We start from the raw sequence: 24,296 nt of genomic DNA, 5'->3' as shown, positions 1-24,296 counted from the left end.
CATACTGCCCATCATACTTCCCAACATACTGCCTATCATACTGCCCAACATACTGCCCAACATACTGCCCATCATACTGCCCATCATACTGCCCATCATACTTCCCAACATACTGCCCATCATAGTTCCCAACATACTGCCCAACATACTGCCCATCATACTTCCCAACATACTGCCTATCATACTGCCCAACATACTGCCCAACATACTGCCCATCATACTGCCCATCATACTTCCCAACATACTGCCCATCATACTTCCCAACATACTGCCCAACATACTGCCCATCATACTTCCCAACATACTGCCCATCATACTTCCCAACATACTGCCCATCATACTTCCCAACATACTGCCCATCATACTTCCCAACATACTGCCCAACATACTGCCCATCATACTGCCCAACATACTGCCCATCATACTTCCCAACATACTGCCCATCATACTGCCCAACATACCGTACACACAGCCCATGATACTGCCCAACATACTGCCCATCATACCATACACACAGCCCATCCTACTGCCCATCATACTGCCCAACATACCGTACACACAGCCCAACATACTGCCCATCATACTTCCCAACATACTGCCCATCATACTTCCCAACATATTCCCATCATACTGCCCATCATACTTCCCATCATACTTCCCAACATACTGCCCATCATACCGTACACACAGCCCATCATACTGCCCATCATTCAGTACATACAGCCCATCATACAGCCCATCATACTGTAGATACAGCCCATCATACAGCCCATCATACTGTAGATACAGCCCATCATACAGCCCATCATACTGTAGATACAGCCCATCATACTGAACATACAGACCATCATACAGCCCATCGTACTGTAGATACAGCCCATCATACTGAACATACAGACCATCATACAGCCCATCATACTGAACATACAGACCATCATACAGCCCATCATACTGTAGATACAGCCCATCATACTGAACATACAGACCATCATACAGCCCATCATACTGTAGATACAGCCCATCATACAGCCCATCATACTGAACATACAGCCCATCATACTGTATATACAGCCCATCATACTGCCCATCATACTGTACATATATCCCTTCATACTGTACATACAGCCCATCATACTGCCCATCATACTGTACATACAGCCCATCATACTGTACATACAGCCAATCATACAGGCCATCATACTGTACATACAGCCCATCATACTGCCCATCATACTGTACATACATCCCTTCATACTGTACATACAGCCCATCATACTGCCCATCATACTTCCCAACATACTTCCCAACATACTGCCTATCATACTGTAAATACAGCCCATCATACTGCCCATCATACTGTACATACATCCCTTCATACTGTACACACAGCCCATCATACTGCCCATCATTCAGTACATACAGCCCATCATACTGTAGATACAGCCCATCATACAGCCCATCATACTGTAGATACTGCCCATCATTCAGTACATACAGCACATCATACAGCCCGTCATACTGTAGATACAGCCCATCATACAGCCCATCATTCAGTACATACAGCCCATCATACCGTACACACAGCCCATCATACAGCCCATCATACAGCCCATCATACCGTACACACAGCCCATCATTCAGTACATACAGCCCATCATACTGAACATACAGCCCATCATACTGTAGATACAGCCCATCATACAGCCCATCATACTGTACATACAGCCCATCAAACAGCACATACAGCCCATTATACTGAACATACAGACCATCATTCTGTACATACAGCCCATCATACTGCACATACAGCCCATCATACTGAACATACAGACCATCATACAGCCCATCATACTGCACATACAGCCCATCATACTGCCCATCATACAGCACATACAGCCCATTATACTGAACATACAGCCCATCATACTGCACATACAGCCCATCATACTGAACACACAGCCCATCATACTGCCCATCATACAGCACATACAGCCCATTATACTGAACATACAGACCATCACTCTGTACATACAGCCCATCATACTGCACATCATACAGCCCATCATACTGCCCATCATAATGCCCAACATACTGCCCATCATACTGCCCATCATACTTCCCATCATACTTCCCATCATACTGCCCATCATACTGCCCATCATACTTCCCATCATACTGCCCATCATACTTCCCAACATACTGCCCAACATACTGCCCATCATACTGCCCATCATACTGTCCAACATACTGCCCATCATACTGCCCATCATACTCCCCAACATACTGCCCATCATACTGCCCATCATACTGCCCATCATACTGCCCATCATACTGCCCATCATACTCCCCAACATACTGCCCATCATACTGCCCATCATACTGCCCATCATACTGCCCAACATACTGCCCAACATACTGCCCAACATACTGCCCAACATACTGCCCAACATACTGCACATCATACTTCCCAACATACTGCCCATCATACTTCCCATCATACTGCCCATCATACTTCCCATCATACTGCCCAACATACTGCCCATCATACTTCCCATCATACTGCCCAACATACTGCCCATCATACTTCCCAACATACTGCCAATCATACTGCCCATCATACTTCCCAACATACTGCCAATCATACTTCCCAACATACTGCCCATCATACTTCCCAACATACTGCCCATCATACTTCCCAACATACTGCCCAACATACTGCCCATCATACTGCCCAACATACTGCCCATCATACTTCCCAACATACTGCCCATCATACTGCCCAACATACCGTACACACAGCCCATGATACTGCCCAACATACTGCCCATCATACCATACACACAGCCCATCCTACTGCCCATCATACTGCCCAACATACCGTACACACAGCACAACATACTGCCCATCATACTTCCCAACATACTGCCCATCATACTTCCCAACATATTCCCATCATACTGCCCATCATACTTCCCATCATACTTCCCAACATACTGCCCATCATACCGTACACACAGCCCATCATACTGCCCATCATTCAGTACATACAGCCCATCATACAGCCCATCATACTGTAGATACAGCCCATCATACAGCCCATCATACTGTAGATACAGCCCATCATACAGCCCATCATACTGTAGATACAGCCCATCATACAGCCCATCATACTGTACATACAGCCCATCATACTATACATACAGCCGATCATACAGCCCATCATACTGTACATACAGCCCATCATACTGTACATACAGCCGATCATACTGTACATACAGCCGATCATACTGTACATACAGCCGATTATACTGTACATACAGCTGATCATACTGTACATACAGCCCATCACACTGTACATACAGCCCATCATACTGCACATACAGCCCATCGTACTGTACATCATACAGCCCATCATACTGCCCATCATCCTGTACATACATCCCTTCATACTGTACATACAGCCCATCATACTGCACATACAGCCCATCATACTGTACATCATACTGCCCATCATACTGCCCATCATCCTGTACATACATCCCTTCATACTGTACATACAGCCCATCATACTGCCCATCACAATGTACATACAGCCCATCATACTGTACATACAGCCGATCATACAGCCCATCATACTGTACATACAGCCCATCATACAGCCCATCATACTGTACATACAGCCGATCATACTGTACATACAGCCCATCATACTGTACATACAGCCCATCATACTGTACATACAGCCGATCATACAGCCCATCATACTGTACATACAGCCGATCATACAGCCCATCATACTGTACATACAGCCGATCATACTGTACATACAGCCCATCATACTGTACATACAGCCGATCATACTGTACATACAGCCGATCATACTGTACATACAGCCCATCATACTGTACATACAGCCCATCACACTGTACATACAGCCGATCATACAGCCCATCATTCTGTACATACAGCCGATCATACTGTACATACAGCCCATCATACTGTACATACAGCCGATCATACTGTACATACAGCCCATCATACTGTACATACAGCCGATCATACTGTACATACAGCCGATCATACTGTACATACAGCCCATCATATTGTACATACAGCCCATCACACTGTACATACAGCCCATCATACTGTACATACAGCCCATCACACTGTACATACAGCCCATCATACTGTACATACAGCCCATCATACTGTACATACAGCCGATCATACAGCCCATCATACTGGACATACAGCCGATCATACTGTACATACAGCCGATCATACTGTACATACAACCGATCATACTGTACATACAGCCCATCACACTGTACATAGTTCATAATCAAGGCTTGGGGCCAGTTCCATTGCAGTCATTTTCCATTGAGAACATGTATAGGATTTAATTACTGAGCTGCCTGTAGTTGTCATCAAGGTTCTTTTCAATTCATGATTTGAATTCCTAGTAATTTCCACAAATGACTGCCATTGGTATGTCATTGAAGGAGGGAGTGGGCTGATGGAGAGGCAGAAGTGTTAGTGTTGGCTGAGAAGGAACAGTGAGGGAGAAGAGTGCTGTATGGGGCACAGCTTAATTCAGAGAACCATGGGACAATGTCTAACTTCACAGATGCCAGACAGGCGTCAAAATACTGAGCGGAGATGTCACTTTATTTCTACCTACCTAACTCTCTGCTTCCTAAATGGCACCCTATTCCCTTTATAGTGCACTATATAGGGCTTTATAGTGCACTAGATAGGGAATAACCTTTATAGTGCACTATATAGGGAATCGCCTCTTTATAGTGCACTATCTATGGAATAGCCTTTATAGTGCACTATATAAGGAATAGGGTGTCATTTAGGACACACACACTGTAGTGCAGAGAAAAACAGGTGTTGCAGAGGAACTAACACACAGTGCATTACCATGTGCGAGAATTACTTTGAGCCAATGATTCATACTGGATATGAATGGCATTAGTGAACATTAAGATAGAGATAAAAAGAGAATTCAATTTATAATACAGAAGATTTTCCAATTATCTCTATTAAAAAGACACGGGTCATGGAGAGATTAAATTTGATAAACAATTATGTAAATGATAACAACTCTTGTATTGTACATGTTCTGCCTACAATTTTAATAATTTCCCCTTTGTTATCAAGTTAAACCATGTCAATACTAGAGCCTGGACGATACCAGTATTGTGGCAAGGAAACAAAACACAAACCGGATTTAACTTCAGGAAAACAGCCCTAATGCTGGAAATAAACTTCATTTAGTTGTCATCCAGAGTCACATGTATTTATTTACCAAGATATATCACACAGTATTTTACATACAGCAGGTTTTTAAAGGACCAGAGTTGTCTGCTTCGTGTTTTCATTTTTGCCATGGAAAGAATATCGCAATACTGGTATCATCACAGCCCTAGTCAATAATGTAATGTATTCTTATCAATCACTCATTTTTCTTTCATCTCTTTTCCCCTTTCCTTTCCTCTCATCTCCCCTCTCCAGCTCCCATCCATCTCCTCCCTCCCTCCCTCCATCTCCTCCCTCCCTCCCTCCCTCCCTCCCTCCCTCTCCCTGTGTAAACTAGCTGCTCCTGCTAATCCCTTCACTGACAGGAGGCAAGTGTGTCTTATTGACTATAAATATAACATGAGACGCTCTGAAAATAACCACTGCTCCCTCTCCTCCCATCTCCCTCTTCACTCTCTTCCCTCACTCCCCCATCTCTCTCTTCCCTCTCCTCCCCCATCTCTCTCTTCACTCTCTTCCCTCACCCCCCCATCTCTCTCTTCACTCTCTTCACTCTCTTCACTCTCCTCCCGCATCCCCCATCTCTCTCTTCACTCTCCTCCCACTCCTCCCATCTCTCTCTTCTCTCTCCTCCCTCACCCCCCTATCTCTCTCTTCCCTCTCCTCCCATCTCTCTCTTCCCACTCCTCCCTCACCCCCCCATCTCTCTCTTCACTCTCCTCCCTCATATCTCTCTCTTCCCTCTCCTCCCTCTCCTCCCATCTCTCTCTTCCCTCTCCTCCCTCATCTCTCTCTTCACTCTCCTCCCTCATCTCTCTTCACTCTCCTCCCTCATCCCCCATCTCTCTCTTCACTCTCCTCCCTCATCTCTCTTCCCTCTCCTCCCTCATCCCCCATCTCTCTCTTCACTCTACTCCCTCATATCTCTCTCTTCCCTCTCCTCCCATCTCTCTCTTCCCTCTCCCCGCCTCCTCTCTCTTCCCTCTCCTCCCATCTCTCTCTTCACTCTCCTCCCATCTCTCTTCCCTCTCCTCCCTCATCCCCCCATCTCTCTCTTCACTCTCCTCCCTCATATCGCTCTCTTCCCTCTCCTCCCCCCATATCTCTCTTCCCTCTCCTCCCCCCATATCTCTCTCTTCCCTCTCATCCCTCATATCTCTCTTCCCTCTCCTCCATTATCTACTCCCTTACCTCCCTCATCCCCCTATATCTCTCTTCCCTCTCCTCCCCCATATCTCTCTTCCCTCTCCTCCCTCCATACCTCTCTTCCCTCATATCTATCTCTTCCCGCTCCTCCCTCATCCCCATAACTATCTCCTCCCCCCATCTCTCTCTTCCCACTCCTCCCTCATCCCCCCATATCTCCCTCTTCCTCATCTCCCCAGCTCCTAATGCGCCACAGAGGAAAGCGGGGCAAACAAACACAGATAGTCTATTAGCAGGGAAGAGAAGAGGTGAATTAACTTATCAAACGTACACATACCAACGCAGACAGCGCAAATCATTCATATGTATTGATAGTATCTGAAAAAGGGCCGTCAAGGAAGCCAGGGAACATTTTACCAGAAGGTTTCTGAACACAAATGAACTTCAGGGAGGGATATTACTACTGGGTGAATCACTGTCACACAGCGTCTGTAGCATCAGTCAATATCATAGCAGCAGCATAAACGGGGCACCTTTCCCATTAGGAGACTAAACTAATATCTAAGACAATTAGTGTCTTAGTCACAAGGTAAACTGTACATTTTAAGCGTATGACTCATTTCTAAACAGTAATGTCTGACAGCGCTTACGTTAACACCTCTTCATGTCTCTAAAATGTCTGACAGCGCTTACGTTAACACCTCTTCATGTCTCTAAAATGTCTGACAGCGCTTACGTTAACACCTCTTCATGTCTCTAAAATGTCTGACAGCGCTTACGTTAACACCTCTTCATGTCTCTAAAATGTCTGACAGCGCTTACGTTAACACCTCTTCATGTCTCTAAAATGTCTGACAGCGCTTACGTTAACACCTCTTCATGTCTCTAAAATGTCTGACAGCGCTTACGTTAACACCTCTTCATGTCTCTAAAATGTCTGACAGCGCTTATGTTAACACCTCATGTCTCTAAAATGTCTGACAGCGCTTACGTTAACACCTCTTCATGTCTCTAAAATGTCTGACAGCGCTTACGTTAACACCTCTTCATGTCTCTAAAATGTCTGACAGCGCTTACGTTAACACCTCTTCATGTCTCTAAAATGTCTGACAGCGCTTATGTTAACACCTCATGTCTCTAAAATGTCTGACAGCGCTTATGTTAACACCTCTTCATGTCTCTAAAATGTCTGACAGCGCTTACGTTAACACCTCTTCATCTCTAAAATGTCTGACAGCGCTTACGTTAACACCTCTTCATGTCTCTAAAATGTCTGACAGCGCTTACGTTAACACCTCTTCATGTCTCTAAAATGTCTGACAGCGCTTACGTTAACACCTCTTCATGTCTCTAAAATGTCTGACAGCGCTTATGTTAACACCTCATGTCTCTAAAATGTCTGACAGCGCTTATGTTAACACCTCTTCATGTCTCTAAAATGTCTGACAGCGCTTACGTTAACACCTCTTCATGTCTCTAAAATGTCTGACAGCGCTTACGTTAACACCTCTTCATGTCTCTAAAATGTCTGACAGCGCTTACGTTAACACCTCTTCATGTCTCTAAAATGTCTGACAGCGCTTACGTTAACACCTCTTCATGTCTCTAAAATGTCTGACAGAGCTTACGTTAACACCTCTTCATGTCTCTAAAATGCTGCACACGTCATATTCATACTCCTGTGCTTGATATCACTGTGCAACCAAAGCCTGTCTTAAGGGACGCACTACCTCCATAGGAGTACAAAAACAAACATTTGCTTCAGAGCCATCTCTTTCTAGTTAGAAAAACAAGCTGCAGCTGGGGTGCAGTGTGGCGAGGCCCCCAGCGAGGGGAGCTGGTCTGCTGTGCTGTGGGAGTACACCAGTCAGTCAGAGAGAGAGAGAGAAAAGAAAAGAGCAACCAGTGAAGAACAAACACCATTGTAAATATAACCCATATTTCTGTTTATTTATTTTCCCTTTTGTACTTTAACTATTTGCACATCATTACAACACTGTATATAGACATAATATGACATTTGAAATGTATTTATTCATTTGGAACTAATGTTTACTGTTAATTTTATTTTTTATTTCACTTTCGTTAATTATCTATATCACTTGCTTTGGCAATGTAAAAATATGTTTCCCATGCCAATAAGCCCCTTACATTGAATTTAAAATCGAATTGAGAGCAACAGAGCTGAAAGGCAGAACATAGGGGCTCCTACTGAAGAGCTTTCTCCATGCCTGCCTCTCTTCCCAGCCCCATCCAGCCTGTCTCTCCCCAGCCCCATCTAGCCAGCATGCCTCTTTCCCCAGCCCCATCCAGCCTGCCTCTCTCCCCAGCCCCATCCAGCCTGCCTCTCTCCCCAGTCCCATCTAGCCAGCATGCCTCTTTCCCCAGCCCCATCCAGCCTGCCTCTCTCCCCAGCCCCATCCAGCCTGCCTCTCTCCCCAGCCCCATTCAGCCAGCCTCTCTCCCCAGCCAGCCAGCCTGCCTCTCTCCCCCAAGCCCCAGCCAGCCAGCCTGCCTCTCTCCCCCCAGCCCCATTCAGCCAGCCTGCCTCTTTCCCTAGCCCCCATTCACGCTGCCTCTCTCCCCAGCCAAAGCCAGCCAGCCTGCCTCTCTCCCCAGCCCCATCCAGCCAGCCTGCCTCTCTCGCCAGCCTCAACCAGCCAGCCTACCTCTCTCCCCCAGCCCCATCCAGCCTGCCTCTCTACCCAGCCCCATTCAGCCAGCCTGCCTCTCTCTCCAGCCCCATTCAGCCAGCCTGCCTCTCTCCCGAGCCCCACCTAGCCTGCCTCTCAAGCCAGCCCCATCAAGCCAGCCAGCCAGCCAGCCTCTCTCCCCAGCCACAGTCTGCATGCCTCTCCCCAGCCTGCCTCTTTCCCCAGCCCCATTTAGCCAGCCTGCCTCTCTCCTCAGCCCATTCAGCCAGCCTGCCTCTCTCCCCAGCCCAATCCAGCCAGCCTACCTCTCTCCCCCCAGCCCCATTCAGCCAGCCTGCCTGTCTAACCCCAGCCAGCCTGCCTCTCTCCCCAGCCCCATTCAGCCAGCCTGCCTCTCTCCCCAGCCCCATCCAGCCAGCCTGCCTCTCTCCCCAGCCCCATTCAGCCAGCCTGCCTCTCTCCCCAGCCCCATCCAGTCAGCCTGCCTCTCTGCCCAGCCCCATCCAGCCTGCCTGCCTGCCTCTCTCCTCAGCCCCATCCAGCCTGCCTGCCTCTCTCCTCAGCCCCATCCAGCCTGCCTGCCTCTCTTCCTAGCCCCATATAGCCAGCCTGCCTCTCTCCCCAGCCCCATCCAGCCAGCCTGTCTCTCTTCTCTGCCCCATCCAGCCTGCCCGCCTCCCTCCCCAACCAGCCAGCCTGCCTCTCTCCCTCCCTAGCCCCATCCAGCCAGCCTGCCTCTCCCTCCCCAGCCCCATCCAGCCAGCCTGCCTCTCTTCCTAGCCCCATATAGCCAGCCTGCCTCTCTCCCCAGCCCCATCCAGCCAGCCTGTCTCTCTTCTCTGCCCCATCCAGCCTGCCCGCCTCCCTCCCCAACCAGCCAGCCTGCCTCTCTCCCTCCCTAGCCCCATCCAGCCAGCCTGCCTCTCCCTCCCCAGCCCCATCCAGCCAGCCTGCCTCTCTCCCTCCCTAGCCCCATCCATTCAGCCAGCCTGCCTCTCTCCCTCCCTAGCCCCATCCATCTAGCCAGCCTGCCTCTCTCCCTCCCTAGCCCCATCCATCCAGCCTGTCTCACTCCTTCCCTAGCCCCATCCATCCAGCCAGCCTGCCTCTCTCTCTCCCCAGCCCCAGCCCCATCCTGCCTGCCTCTCTCCCCAGCCCCATCCTGCCTGCCTGCCTCTCCCCAGCCCCAGCCAGCCTGCCTCCATCCCTAGCCCCAGCCAGCCTGCTTCCAGCCCCAGCCAGCCAGCCTGCTTCCAGCCCCAGCCAGCCAGCCTGCTTCCCGCCCCAGCCAGCCTGCCTCCAGCCCCAGCCAGCCAGCCTGCCTCCAGCCCCAGCCAGCCTGCCTCCAGCCCCAGCCAGCCTGCCTCCAGCCCCAGCCAGCCTGCCTCCAGCCCCAGCCAGCCTGCCTCCAGCCCCAGCCTCCATCCCAAACCAGCCTGCCTCTCTCTTCAACCCCATCCAGCCAGCCTGCCTCTCTCCCTCAGCCCCATCCAGCCAGCCTGCCTCTCTCCCTCAGCCCCATCCAGCCAGCCTGCCTCTCCCCCTCCCTAGCCCCATCAAACCTGTCTGCCTCTCTCCCTCCCTAGCCCCATCCATCCAGCCAGCTTGCCTCTCTCCCTCCCTAGCCCATCTATCCTACAGTACCTGCCCCTCTCCCTCCCTAGCCCATCTATCCTACAGTACCTGCCTCTCTCCCTCCCTAGCCCATCTATCCTACAGTACCTGCCTCTCTCCCTCCCTAGCCCATCTATCCTACAGTACCTGCCCCTCTCCCTCCCTAGCCCATCTATCCTACAGTACCTGCCTCTCTCCCTCCCTAGCCCATCTATCCTACAGTACCTGCCCCTCTCCCTCCCTAGCCCATCTATCCTACAGTACCTGCCTCTCTCCCTTCCTAGCCCATCTATCCTACAGTACCTGCCCCTCTCCCTCCCTAGCCCATCTATCCTACAGTACCTGCCTCTCTCCCTCCCTAGCCCATCTATCCTACAGTACCTGCCTCTCGCCCACCCTAGCCCATCTATCCTACAGTAACTGCCTCTCTCCCTGCCTAGCCCATCTATCCTACAGTACCTGCCTCTCTCCCTCCCTAGCCCATCTATCCTACAGTACCTGCCTCTCTCCCTCCCTAGCCCATCTATCCTACAGTACCTGCCTCTCTCCCTCCCTAGCCCATCTATCCTACAGTACCTGCCTCTCTCCCTTCCTAGCCCCATCTATCCTACAGTACCTGCCTCTCTCCCTCCCTAGCCCATCTATCCTACAGTACCTGCCTCTCTCCCTCCCTAGCCCATCTATCCTACAGTACCTGCCCCTCTCCCTCCCTAGCCCATCTATCCTACAGTACCTGCCTCTCTCCCTCCCTAGCCCATCTATCCTACTGTACCTGCCCCTCTCCCTCCCTAGCCCATCTATCCTACAGTACCTGCCTCTCTCCCTCCCTAGCCCCATTCATCCTACAGTTCCTGCCTCTCTCCCTTCCTAGCACATCTATCCTACAGCCCTGTCCTATGTCCCATAAACCCTACCAGCCTGACTGCTACCTGCCTGCTCAGAGACAAGCAGCACTGATGAGCCCCTGCAATATTAACACCAGAACCAGACATTTTCCACATTTATCACAGGGTACACAACACCGCCTGCTCTGAGGGAGAAAAGTCATCAGAAGTGTGTGTGTGCGTGCACGCTCTTGTCGTGCTTTGATAGTGAATGACAGCAGTAGACAGTATGGATCGAGGCGAGCTGTTGTAAGACGCCTGTTTACCTCATAGGGAGACAGCAGGGGTTTGGAGAAGGCTGTGCCCCAATCAATGGAGAGACGCGGGCAAGCGATCTGGACCCACCTGCAAGGAGAGAGACAGCAGAGAAAGAGGGAGATTGCATTAAAGAGGCAGTGCACATCTCAGATAGCAGGGTGGGTAGGCGCATGATGTGAATCTGTGCTGCTGCATTGGGCTGCAGGCAGCTCTGCCTCCACCTGATCTCCTGCATATGTTAGAGGATCTGTCCTGATTCACTCTGAACACACTCTACATTCATCATTCCAGGGGGAGAAAGAAAGAATGCTGAGAGGAGACAGGGGGAGAGAGGAGGGGAGAGGGGGAACACAAACAGGGAAACAGGGAGAGGTGCGAAGGTGTGAGAGGAGGATGAATAAGAGGTATGACAAAGAGGAGAGGTTAGGTGAGCTTGAATAAAAAAGCTGCACTAGCCCAGTCTCCACGGAGCTAGCCTACATAGCAAGACAGACAGAGGGGAGGGGGGCTGGGAGTGTGTTACAGAGGGAGAGACATTAAGACAGATAGAGAGAGGGAGGGGGGGATGGAAAAGAAAGGTGGGGGGGTTGGCAGTGAGATGTGTTTATCTTAGTGATTGTGAGAGTGAAGGATGAGGAGGATGTAAACAGCTGGGGGGAGGATGGAGAGGCAGAGCGGGGTTAGCTTCCACAAATCAATGCTATCCACAGCTCCATCTCCACGGTGACAGCCCCTCCCTGTACTGCCTATCCCCAAAGACAGACAGCCACCAGTAACACACCAGACACATTTATGGATTCAGCTGTATTCACATGGACACGGTGAGGAATGAGAGAGCATATATCTAGCTAGATTTCAATACAAATATATGGATTCAGAATCTGTGCACAGGTGTACAGAAAGTCGGAGACGGAGAAAGAAGCTTGCTCTAAAACACTGCATAGTGCTTCATCTTCAGGGATACTTTCACAAGTTTAACGTGTATCTCTGCATCCTCTCTCACTCTCCCACTCAGTTTGTTTCCTTGTAGCAGTACTGTACTGTGTCTTATATCATAGTTGCTTCCTTGAACAGTAGAATTGATTGGGGCTTCATCTGAACCACTGGAGGCCTCACTGCACTCCTCGTCTCTGTCACGATTAACTCAAATATTCCACCCCCTCAGGCAAAACGCATTACATTCTCTCATTTTTAAATCATAATACATTTTTTGGGGAAAAATACCTCCACAAAAACTTGATGAATTAGTATTCACAAGCCTAATTTGTAAGGCAGCTGAGTCAGATGTTTCCCCTTTAGTCTCAGAGGAGGAAGTTGGGATGCTGACGCTGAGTTCTGATTGGAACAGAGCTGTAGTTCTGATATGACCTTTAGGTATTTTCAGACTCTTAGGCTGTGTCCAAAATGGCACCCTATTGGCCCTAGTCAAAGATAGTGCACTATGTTGGAGGCCCTTTACATAGCAAACACAGCACATGCATCAGACTGAACGGCCTGAGTACTATCCCCCACTCATTATGGGGGATAGTGTAGCTGAGTGTGTTTATCTTAAAACATGACTGGTAGCCTCAGGAAAGAGGGGTTACCCAGTACTAGCTAAGTAAAGCACAAAATTTGCACAGAATACTTGAAGAGATTCTCTGGTATTTTGTATACTTTTTAGCCAATAGTTCTGAAAGTAGCGCTCACAAGCCAAAAGTGGTCCCCGAAAATGGTGTAGTACAACACGTGCAGATATGTGACCATGTCATTGCTCTCTCTCCCTCCCCCTCTTTCCGCTGTGTCCACCGAGCCATTGGACCCGCCCTGCAAACTCATTGGATAACGCTGGGCAGGCCTCTTGCTAGCTGTCTACTCAAATGTGGGGGGTGAAGCTCATTGGCTAGAACTCTAATTGCTAGGGGGGAAATGTATGGAAAATGGGCCAGCTTTAAGAAAACAGTCGCTTTCAAACTAGGGATTTCGTGGCTAACTGAGGTAAGACAGTAATCCTGCTCATAGAATATGGATGTATGAACTACACATTGACACATCCAGCCCAAAGCAGGAGGTTTAAAACATACTTTCTTAGTAGCCAAAGTACCGGAGCATGTCTTTAAGACAAGCAATGAGTGGATGGGAGTGCAGGAGAGAGAAGCGAAGGATAGAAGACGAGGGGAGAAAGACTGGACAATCCCTACCTCCCTCTTTAGGAGCAGTATCTTAACAGATTGGCCTGGGAACATGCGCTGTGCCACGCTGGCTAGGCCCCCAGCACGCCACACAATTCAATTTACAGCCAATATCGGAGCTAAGATCTGCCTAGCGCACCGCAGATCCCTCACCACGGAGCATAGACAGAGAGAGATGGAGAAAAAGAGAGAGTGAGGGAGGGTGAGACAGGGGGAGAGAAAGAGAGGAGAAAAAGAGAAAGGGGGAAAGAGACAGAAGAGGAAAACAGAGGGGTTGCTACAGGGAGGTAAAAGATAACTCCAGTCACAGTCAAATCAAATCAAATTTTATTGGTCACAAACACATGGTTAGCAGATGTTATTGCGAGTGTAGCGAAATGCTTGTGCTTCTAGTTCTGACAGTGCAGCAATATCTAACATGTAATCTAACAATTCCTCAACAACTACCTAATACACACAAATCTAAGTAAAGGAATGGAATAAGAATATATACATACAAATATATGGATGAGCAATGACAGAGCGGCATATGCAAGATGCAATAGATGGTATAAAACACAGTATATACATATGAGATGAGTAATGCAAGATATGTAAACATTATTAAAGTGGCATTGTTAAAGTGACTAGTGATCAAATCAAATCAAATTTATTTATATAGCCCTTTGTACATCAGCTGAAATCTCAAAGTGCTGTACAGAAACCCAGCCTAAAACCCCAAACAGCAAGCAATGCATGTGAAAGAAGCACGGTGGCTAGGAAAAACTCCCTAGGAAAAACTCCCTAGAAAGGCCAAAAACCTAGGAAGAAACCTAGAGAGGAACCAGGCTATGAGGGGTGGCCAGTCCTCTTCTGGCTGTGCCGGGTGGATATTATATCAGAACATGGTCAAGATGTTAAAATGTTCATAAATGACCAGCATGGTCAAATAATAATTATCATAGTAGTTGTCGAGGGTGCAACAAGCACGTCCGGTGAACAGGTCAGGGTTCCATAGCCGCAGGCAGAACAGTTGAAACTGGAGCAGCAGCATGGCCAGGTGGACTGGGGACAGCAAGGAGTCATCATGCCAGGTAGTCCTGAGGCATGGTCCTAGGGCTCAGGTCAGAGAGAAAGAAAGTGATCCATTTATTAAAGTGGCCAATGATTTCAAGTCTGTATGTAGGGAGCAGCCTCTCTGTGTTAGTGATGGCTGTTTAACAGTCTGATGGCCTTGAGATAGAAGCTGTTATTCAGTCTCTCGGTCCCAGCTTTGATGCACCTGTACTGACCTTGCCTTCTGGATGGTAGTGGGTTGAACAGGCAGTGGCTCGGGTGGTTGTTGTCCTTGATGATCTTTTTGGCCTTCCTGTGACATCGGGTGCTGTAGGTGTCCTGGAGGGCAGGTAGTTTGCCCCCGGTGATGCGTTGTGCAGGCCGCACCACCCTCTGGAGAGCCTTGCGGTTGTGGGCAGTGCAGTTGCTGTACCAGGCGGTGATGCAGCCTGACAGGATGCTCTCAATTGTGCATCTGTAAAAGTTCGTGAGGGTTTTAGGTGACAAGCCACATTTCTTCAGCCTCCTGAGGTTGAAGAGGCACCGTTGCGCCTTCTTCACCACGCTGTCTGTGTGGGTGGACCATTTCAGCTGGTCCATGATGTGTACGCCACGGAGAAGGAGAGTCCACAGTACTTGGTAGCGGGTATCTTCGGTGGCACTGTGCTATCCTCAAAGCGAGCAAAGAAGGTGTTTAGTTTGGAAGCAAGACGCTGGTGTCCGTGACGTAGCTGGTTTCCCTTTTGTAGTCTGTGATTGTCTGTAGACCCTGCCACATACATCTTGTGTCTGAGCCGTTGAATTGCGACTCCACTTTGTCTCTATACTGACATTTCACTTGTTTGATTGCCTTGCGGAGGGAATATTGTATTTGGCTATAATCCCAGTCACCTTTCCATGGTTAAATGCGGTGGTTCGCGCTTTCAGTTTTGCACAAATGCTGCCATCTATCCACGGTTTCTGGTTAGGGTAGGTTTTAATAGTCACAGTGGGTACAACATCTCCTATGCACTTCCATATAAACTCACTCACCGAATCAGCGTATACATTGATATTATTCTCTGAGGCTACCCGGAACATGTCCCAGTTGGCGTGATCAAAACAATCTTGAAGCGTGGATTCCGATTGGTCAGACCAGCGTTGAATAGTTCTTAACACGAGTACATCCTGTTTGAGTTTCTGCTTATTGGAAGGAAGGAGAAAAATGGAGTCGTGGTCAGATTTGCCAAAAGGAGGGCGGGGGAGGGCCTTGTATGCATCGCGGAAGTTATATAGTGATCCAGAGTTTTGCGAGCTCAAGTACTACAGTCAATATGCTGATAGAATTTAGGTACCTTGTTCTCAAATTTGCTTTGTTAAAATCCCCAGCCACAATAAATGCTGCCTCAGGATATATGGTTTCCAGTTTGCATAAAGTCCAGTGAAGTTCCTTGAGGGCCGTCGTGGTATCGGCTTGAGGGGGGGATATACACAGCTGTGACAATAACAGCGGATAATTCTCTTGGGAGATAATACGGACGGCATTTGATTGTGAGGAATTCTAGGTCAGGTGAACCAAGGACTTGAGTTCCTGTATGTTGTTACAATTACACCATAAGTCGTTAATCATGAAACATACACCCCTGCCCTTCTATTTCCTGGAGAGATATTTATTCCCGTCGGTGCGACGTACAGAGAATCCCGGTGGCTGTATCGACTCCGAGAGCTTATCCCGAGTGAGCCATGCTTCCATGAAACAGAGTATGTTACAATCCCTGATGTCTCTCTAGAAAGCAACTCTTGCCCTAATTTCATCTTCCTTGTTATCTAGAGACTGGACATTAGCGAGTAATATACTCGGAAGCGGTGAGTGGTGTGCGCGCCTCCGAAGCCTGACCAGAAGACCGCTCCATCTACCTCTTCTCCGGCGGCATTGTTTTGGGTCAGCCTCTGGAATCAGTTCAAATGCCCTGAGTAGTTCGGACAAAGGATCCGCTTCGGGAAAGTCATATTCCTGGTCGTAGTGCTGGTAAGTTGACGCCACTCTGATATCTAATAGTTCTTCCTGGCTGTATGTAATAGCACTTAAGATTTTCTGGGCTAACAATGTAAGAAATAATACATAATAAAACAAAATACTGCAGATTTTCCTAAGTACTAGAAACGAGGCAGCCCTCTCTGTCGGCGCCATTTTACGTCTATCTACTACAGCCGCTGCCTCTGAACGTGTCACCATTTCCCCTGTCCATTTCCTAGCAGTCCTCTGGGTGTAGGGGAACAGGAAGGAGAGCAGGGTGCCATGCTGATGCCTCAAGTCATGCCCTGTGAAGAAGACCATCAGTAAGTGAATAGAATCCTGATGACTCTCTGTGAATGGGGGACCCTGCAGTGAGCTGGGGTAGAGGGAGGATAGCCTCAGAAGCAGACCTAATTAGAGAGAAGGGGGGTGCCACACAGAGCTTGCATCCCAAATGGCACCTTTTCCCTATATAGTGCTCTAGAGGCCCTGGTCAAAAGTAGTACACCAAATAGGGAGCCATTTGGGAGGCAGTCAGGGACGAGCAGGGTTGAGGTGACCACAGGACCTGAAGGGTTCCCCAGTGTTCCCAGTGTGAACTAAGGCCCTGTCCACACCCTGCTACATTAGCTTCTCTGCTCCATTAGCCCCAGTAACAGTTAGCATGCATCCCAAATGACACCCTATTCCCTTTACAGCAAACGGCTCTTGTCAAAAGTAGTGCACAATATAGGGAATAGGGTGACATTTGTGATGCACGCTTAGGCAGACCTTCCTCCACCTATAAGGCTGCTGCCTTTCAATTATTCTAGCAGCCTGAACCAAGACAGGCAAAAACAATTAACCTCTTCTCTCGATATCTCAGGACAATGGACTAGAGTGAGTCACTTGAATAAAATAAAAAAGATTAAAACAGGAACGTTGATTGGCATATGGATGAAAAGGAAATGCAGATGATTTGCGGTAAAATGGCATTAGACATTGCAATGTATTTGCGATCCAGTTGATATAAGTGTGTGTGTGTGTGTGTGTGTGTGTGTGTGTGTGTGTGTGTGTGTGTGTGTGTGTGTGTGTGTGTGTGTGTGTGTGTGTGTGTGTGTGTGTGTGCCATATAACTACACAACGGTTCAAAACCAGCCTGGGGACAGTCTAATTACACACTTTAAAGTGTTTGCTAATGGTTTCTCTGTATGTCGAAGTGTGTGTGGTGTGTCACTAATGGGAGAGAAAGGCTGGGGGGTGGACCCTCTCTGCTGCACTGTGTGGGCTAGTACACCTTCCCTCTCTCCCTCTCTTCTCTTTCTGCACTCCTCTCCGCAGCCAGACTGTGCTGCCTTTGATTCTGTGCCCACAGGTAAGCACTGTCCCCAATGTGGGATCAGGACACAAACCAAACTTCCTATTTCTGTCTCCTTCAGGGTGTTTGTGTTTTTGTCTAACGCAGGAATCAATGGAGGTAGAAACTCTCCACCAAAACTAATTCCAAATACTGGTAGGCTAAATAGAATAAAGTTCAGAAAATCACAACCAACACTGAGTTAGTTAGTCCAGTGGTTAAAGTATCTGTCTAGGCTAGTCATCTCCTGCTGTGGGCCAATCCCACTCATCTTGCTGACCATTCCAGATTGACTTTTTTAGGTAGGCAAATCTCATACACCTAACTAACACCCCCCCTAGTCACTTCTAGCCCTCTCATACACAGACAAAGACCCCACTAATGTACCACGCCTGCTTCTTTTAACCTGCCACTTAAAGACTTAGTCATGACTCCTGCATTTTCACAGACACTGTAATCAAAACACAGGTGTCAGGTCTGTGTAAATGCCTTAACACCTCACATTGTTTAACACCTCTCTAATTTGCAATGCAAACAGCCTCTAGGTTATGACAACACGCCCCTCCCAATTTGCCAGTTGTATAAAAGGGGTATACCTGCAAGATAGTGGTAAATAAGGGGATGTTTGAAAGGGGGTCATATAAACATTTCCTTATATTTATTTTTTACATGTAATATACCGCATCTTCTGTCTGAAATGGGTATTTCTGATCAGGCCATTACTGGCCCTCTAACACCTCTGCAGAGCCACCTCAGGACCAGTCTCATTACCTGGGGTCCTGCTGAGAGCCTTGTAGCACTGAGATAAGCCCTGTAATGTCAGCCGTCATTCCTATCACGCCTTCCCTGCAACAGAATTCCTTTATTAATGTCATCACTGCGATGCCAGTCCGCCCTTTGGTGTCATATGGCTGAAACGAAAGGGATGACTATGTACTGACTGCGAGCCCTTTTGAGTCATCCCTGCTAGGTCAACCCTGTGAGATCATGAACTTTGTGTCTGTGCTGTGACGTCTGTCAGAGCCATGACGCCGGTCAGCCCTGTCACACCACTCTAACTACTGACTGAGCGACCCCACTCTGGCAGCTCTCTGCATTTCAAAAGCACTTATTGTCCTTCCCTCCCCGAGTACTTCATCTGCGGCCACTGAGCTGTCTAAACAGGTGCCTGTGAATCGCCTTGGGTGAGGGGTGTGAATAATTTGCCGGTTTGAGTCGTGCCGGGCTTATGAATTCACTGTTGTGTGTAACTGCCTTGGAGTGGTGAGATCAGATCAGAGCCAAAAAAACAAGAGCAGCAAACACCTCATTTTATCATGCTCTCTCCCGTTTCAACACAACCTCCTCAACTACCTCCGCGTCCCCGATCTCTCTCCCTCCTATCTCTCCATCTCTTTCAGACCTTCTGTCCCTCCTTCACCCACTCCTCCCTCACACACCGCACTACTCATTACTCCACAGTGAGAGGCCAATCTGCTGAGTGTGTGGACTGTGGAGAATGTGTGTATTTGTGTCTCAAATATACAAATACACACTCCTCCTTTCCTTCTTTCTGCCAGACAGTCATAGAAAACAAAAGCAACTGGAGCTTGAAGCACGAGCGGTTGACATTTCACTTAAGAAACTTTTGGAGTTTTCTATTAAAGACATTTATGACTGTGCCTCGCTGGATAACAGAGAGCCTTTCACTGTGTGTGTGTGTGTGTGTGTGTGTGTGTGTGTGTGTGTGTGTGTGTGTGTGTGTGTGTGTGTGTGTGTGTGTGTGTGTGTGTGTGTGTGTGTGTGTGCGTGTGTGTGTGAGCGTGTGTGCATGTGTGTGTGAGCGTGTGTGTGTGCGTATGCGTGTATGCATGTGTGTGTGGGCATGTGTGTGTGTGTGCTGTAGACTCACGCATCCACTTCTGCCATCAGGTCCAGCTTGCTGGGGAAAATCTCAGACAGCAGCACTCGAGTGAAGGACTTGCCATGAGACTCAAGCTTGGATTCCAGGTGCTATAATGGAGAGAGAAAGTGAGAGAGAGAGAGAGAGAGAGAGAGAGGGAGGGAGAGAAATACAAAGAGTGAGGCAGTAATGAGAGTAGGAGGACGTAGAGAGGGAGAGGATGGTCACATTAGCTTTGTGCCGAGTCCACATGGAGAACAAGTGTGTGTTTGTGCAGGTCTTGGACTCACAAGGGACCTGGCTGTGTTGCCTGCCTATACTACTACTACACTCAGACACTCAACGACACACACCCCCACTCCTCCTCCCTTTCGATAGATGTTCTGCTGTTCCAGTGGAGGGTCCTTCACAGGTCCTTTAGAGCCCCAAAGTCTAGTGTTTCTTAGTTAAACAGCTAATAATTAGAATATGGCTAATTAACCCAACTGGCTCTCAATGACGGAGCCCAGCAACACTGGAGAAAAACACCCAATAACATCACTAGATAAAGCACATCACCACCCAATAACATCACTAGATAAAACACATCACCACCCAATAACATCACTAGATAAAGCACATCACCACCCAATAACATCACCACCCAATAACATCACTAGATAAAACACATCACCACCCAATAACATCACCACCCAATAACATCACTAGATAAAACACATCACCACCCAATAACATCACTAGATAAAGCACATCACCACCCAATAACATCACCAGATAAAACACATCACCACCCAATAACATCACTAGATAAAACACATCACCACCCAATAGCATCACCACCCAAAACACATCACCACCCAATAACATCACTAGATAAAACACATCACCACCCAATAACATCACTAGATAAAACACATCACCACCCAATAACATCACTAGATAAAACACATCACCACCCAATAACATCACCAGATAAAACACATCACCACCCAATAACATCACTAGATAAAACACATCACCACCCAATAACATCACTAGATAAAACACATCACCACCCAATAGCATCACCACCCAATAACATCACTAGATAAAACACATCCCCACCCAATAACATCACTAGATAAAACACATCACCACCCAATAACATCACCACCCAAAACACATCACCACCCAATAACATCACCACCTAATAACATCACTAGATAAAACACATCACCACCCAATAACATCACTAGATAAAACACATCACCACCCAATGACATCACTAGATAAAACACATCACCACCCAATAACATCACTAGATAAAACACATCACCACCCAATAACATCACTAGATAAAACACATCACCACCCAATAACATCACTAGATAAAACACATCACCACCCAATAACATCACTAGATAAAACACATCACCACCCAATAACATCACTAGATAAAACACATCACCACCCAATAACATCACTAGATAAAACACATCACCACCCAATAACATCACTAGATAAAACACATCACCACCCAATAACATCACTAGATAAAACACATCACCACCCAATAACATCACTAGATAAAACATCACCACCCAATAACATCACCAGATAAAACACATCACCACCCAATAACATCACTAGATAAAACACATCACCACCCAATAACATCACTAGATAAAACACATCACCACCCAATAACATCACTAGATAAAACACATCACCACCCAATAACATCACTAGATAAAACACATCACCACCCAATAACATCACTAGATAAAACATCACCACCCAATAACATCACCAGATAAAACACATCACCACCCAATTACATCACTAGATAAAACACATCACCACCCAATAACATCACCACCCAATAACATCACTAGATAAAACACATCACCACCCAATAACATCACTAGATAAAACACATCCCCACCCAATAACATCACTAGATAAAACACATCACCACCCAATAACATCACTAGATAAAACACATCCCCACCCATTAACATCACTAGATAAAACACATCACCACCCAATAACATCACTAGATAAAACACATCACCACCCAATAACATCACCACCCAATAACATCACTAGATAAAACACATCACCACCCAATAACATCACTAGATAAAACACATCACCACCCAATAACATCACTAGATAAAACACATCCAGACCCATTAACATCACTAGATAAAACACATCCCCACCCAATAACATCACTAGATAAAACACATCCCCACCCATTAACATCACTAGATAAAACACATCCCCACCCAATAACATCACTAGATAAAACACATCACCACCCAATAACATCACTAGATAAAACACATCACCACCCAATAACATCACCACCCAAAACACATCACCACCCAATAACATCACTAGATAAAACACATCACCACCCAATAACATCACTAGATAAAACACATCACCACCCAATAACATCACCACCCAATAACATCACTAGATAAAACACATCACCACCCAATAACATCACTAGATAAAGCACATCACCACCCAATAACATCACAAGATAAAACACATAATCACCCAATAACATCACTAGATAAAACACATAACCACCCAATAACATCACTAGATAAAACACATCACCACCCAATAACATCACCAGATAAAACACATAACCACCCAATAACATCACTAGATAAAACACATCACCACCCAATAACATCACTAGATAAAACACATCCCCACCCAATAACATCACTAGATAAAACACTTCCCCACCCATTAACATCACTAGATAAAACACATCACCACCCAATAACATCACTAGATAAAACACATAACCACCCAATAACATCACTAGATAAAACATCACCACCCAATAACATCACTAGATAAAACACATCACCACCCAATAACATCACTAGATAAAACACATCACCACCCAATAACATCACTAGATAAAACACATCACCACCCAATAACATCACTAGATAAAACACATCACCACCCAATAACATCACTAGATAAAACACATCACCACCCAATAACATCACCAGATAAAACACATCACCACACAATAACATCACTAGATAAAACACATCACCACCCAATAACATCACTAGATAAAACACATCACCACCCAATAACATCACCAGATAAAACACATCACCACCCAATAACATCACTAGATAAAACACATCACCACCCAATAACATCACTAGATAAAACACATCACCACCCAATAACATCACCAGATAAAACACATCACCACACAATAACATCACTAGATAAAACACATCACCACCCAATAACATCACTAGATAAAACACATCACCACCCAATAACATCACCAGATAAAACACATCACCACACAATAACATCACCAGATAAAACACATCACCACCCAATAACATCACTAGATAAAACACTTCCCCACCCATTAACATCACTAGATAAAACACATCCCCACCCAATAACATCACCACCCAAAACACATCACCACCCAATAACATCACTAGATAAAACACATCACCACCCAATAACATCACTAGATAAAACACATCACCACCCAATAACATCACTAGATAAAACACATCACCACCCAATAACATCACTAGATAAAACACATCACCACCTAATAACATCACTAGATAAAACACATCACCACCCAATAACATCACTAGATAAAACACATCACCACCCAATAACATCACTAGATAAAACACATCACCACCCAATAACATCACTAGATAAAACACATCCCCACCCAATAACATCACTAGATAAAACACATCCCCACCCAATAACATCACTAGATAAATCACATCACCACCCAATAACATCACTAGATAAAACACATCCCCACCCAATAACATCACTAGATAAATCACATCACCACCCAATAACATCACTAGATAAAACACATCACCACCCAATAACATCACTAGATAAAACACATCACCACCCAATAACATCACTAGATAAAACACATAACCACACAATAACATCACTAGATAAAAGCGTTGAGCCAGTTCTGGGACTGAACTTCCTTCTGTGTTGGTGAACGTCTTTGAAGAGGGCCCGCT

The 24,296-nt window shown here is 46.9% G+C and overlaps 1 protein-coding gene across 1 annotated transcript in view; it reads right to left on the bottom strand.

The window, feature by feature from the left end:
• dph1 (diphthamide biosynthesis 1) overlaps positions 1 to 24,296 on the bottom strand; it is a 146,967-nt gene that overhangs the window by 2,245 nt on the left and 120,426 nt on the right. The window contains 2 exon segments of the mRNA XM_029773206.1: positions 11,830 to 11,908; positions 20,251 to 20,351. Of these exon segments, the coding sequence (XP_029629066.1) occupies positions 11,830 to 11,908; positions 20,251 to 20,351 (180 nt within the window).

This window comes from Salmo trutta, chromosome 13 (assembly GCF_901001165.1).
Source record: "Salmo trutta chromosome 13, fSalTru1.1, whole genome shotgun sequence".
Lineage (NCBI taxonomy): Eukaryota > Metazoa > Chordata > Actinopteri > Salmoniformes > Salmonidae > Salmo > Salmo trutta.
The sequence above is the reverse complement of the archived record's forward strand: the minus strand, read 5'-3'. Positions and strand labels throughout refer to the sequence as shown.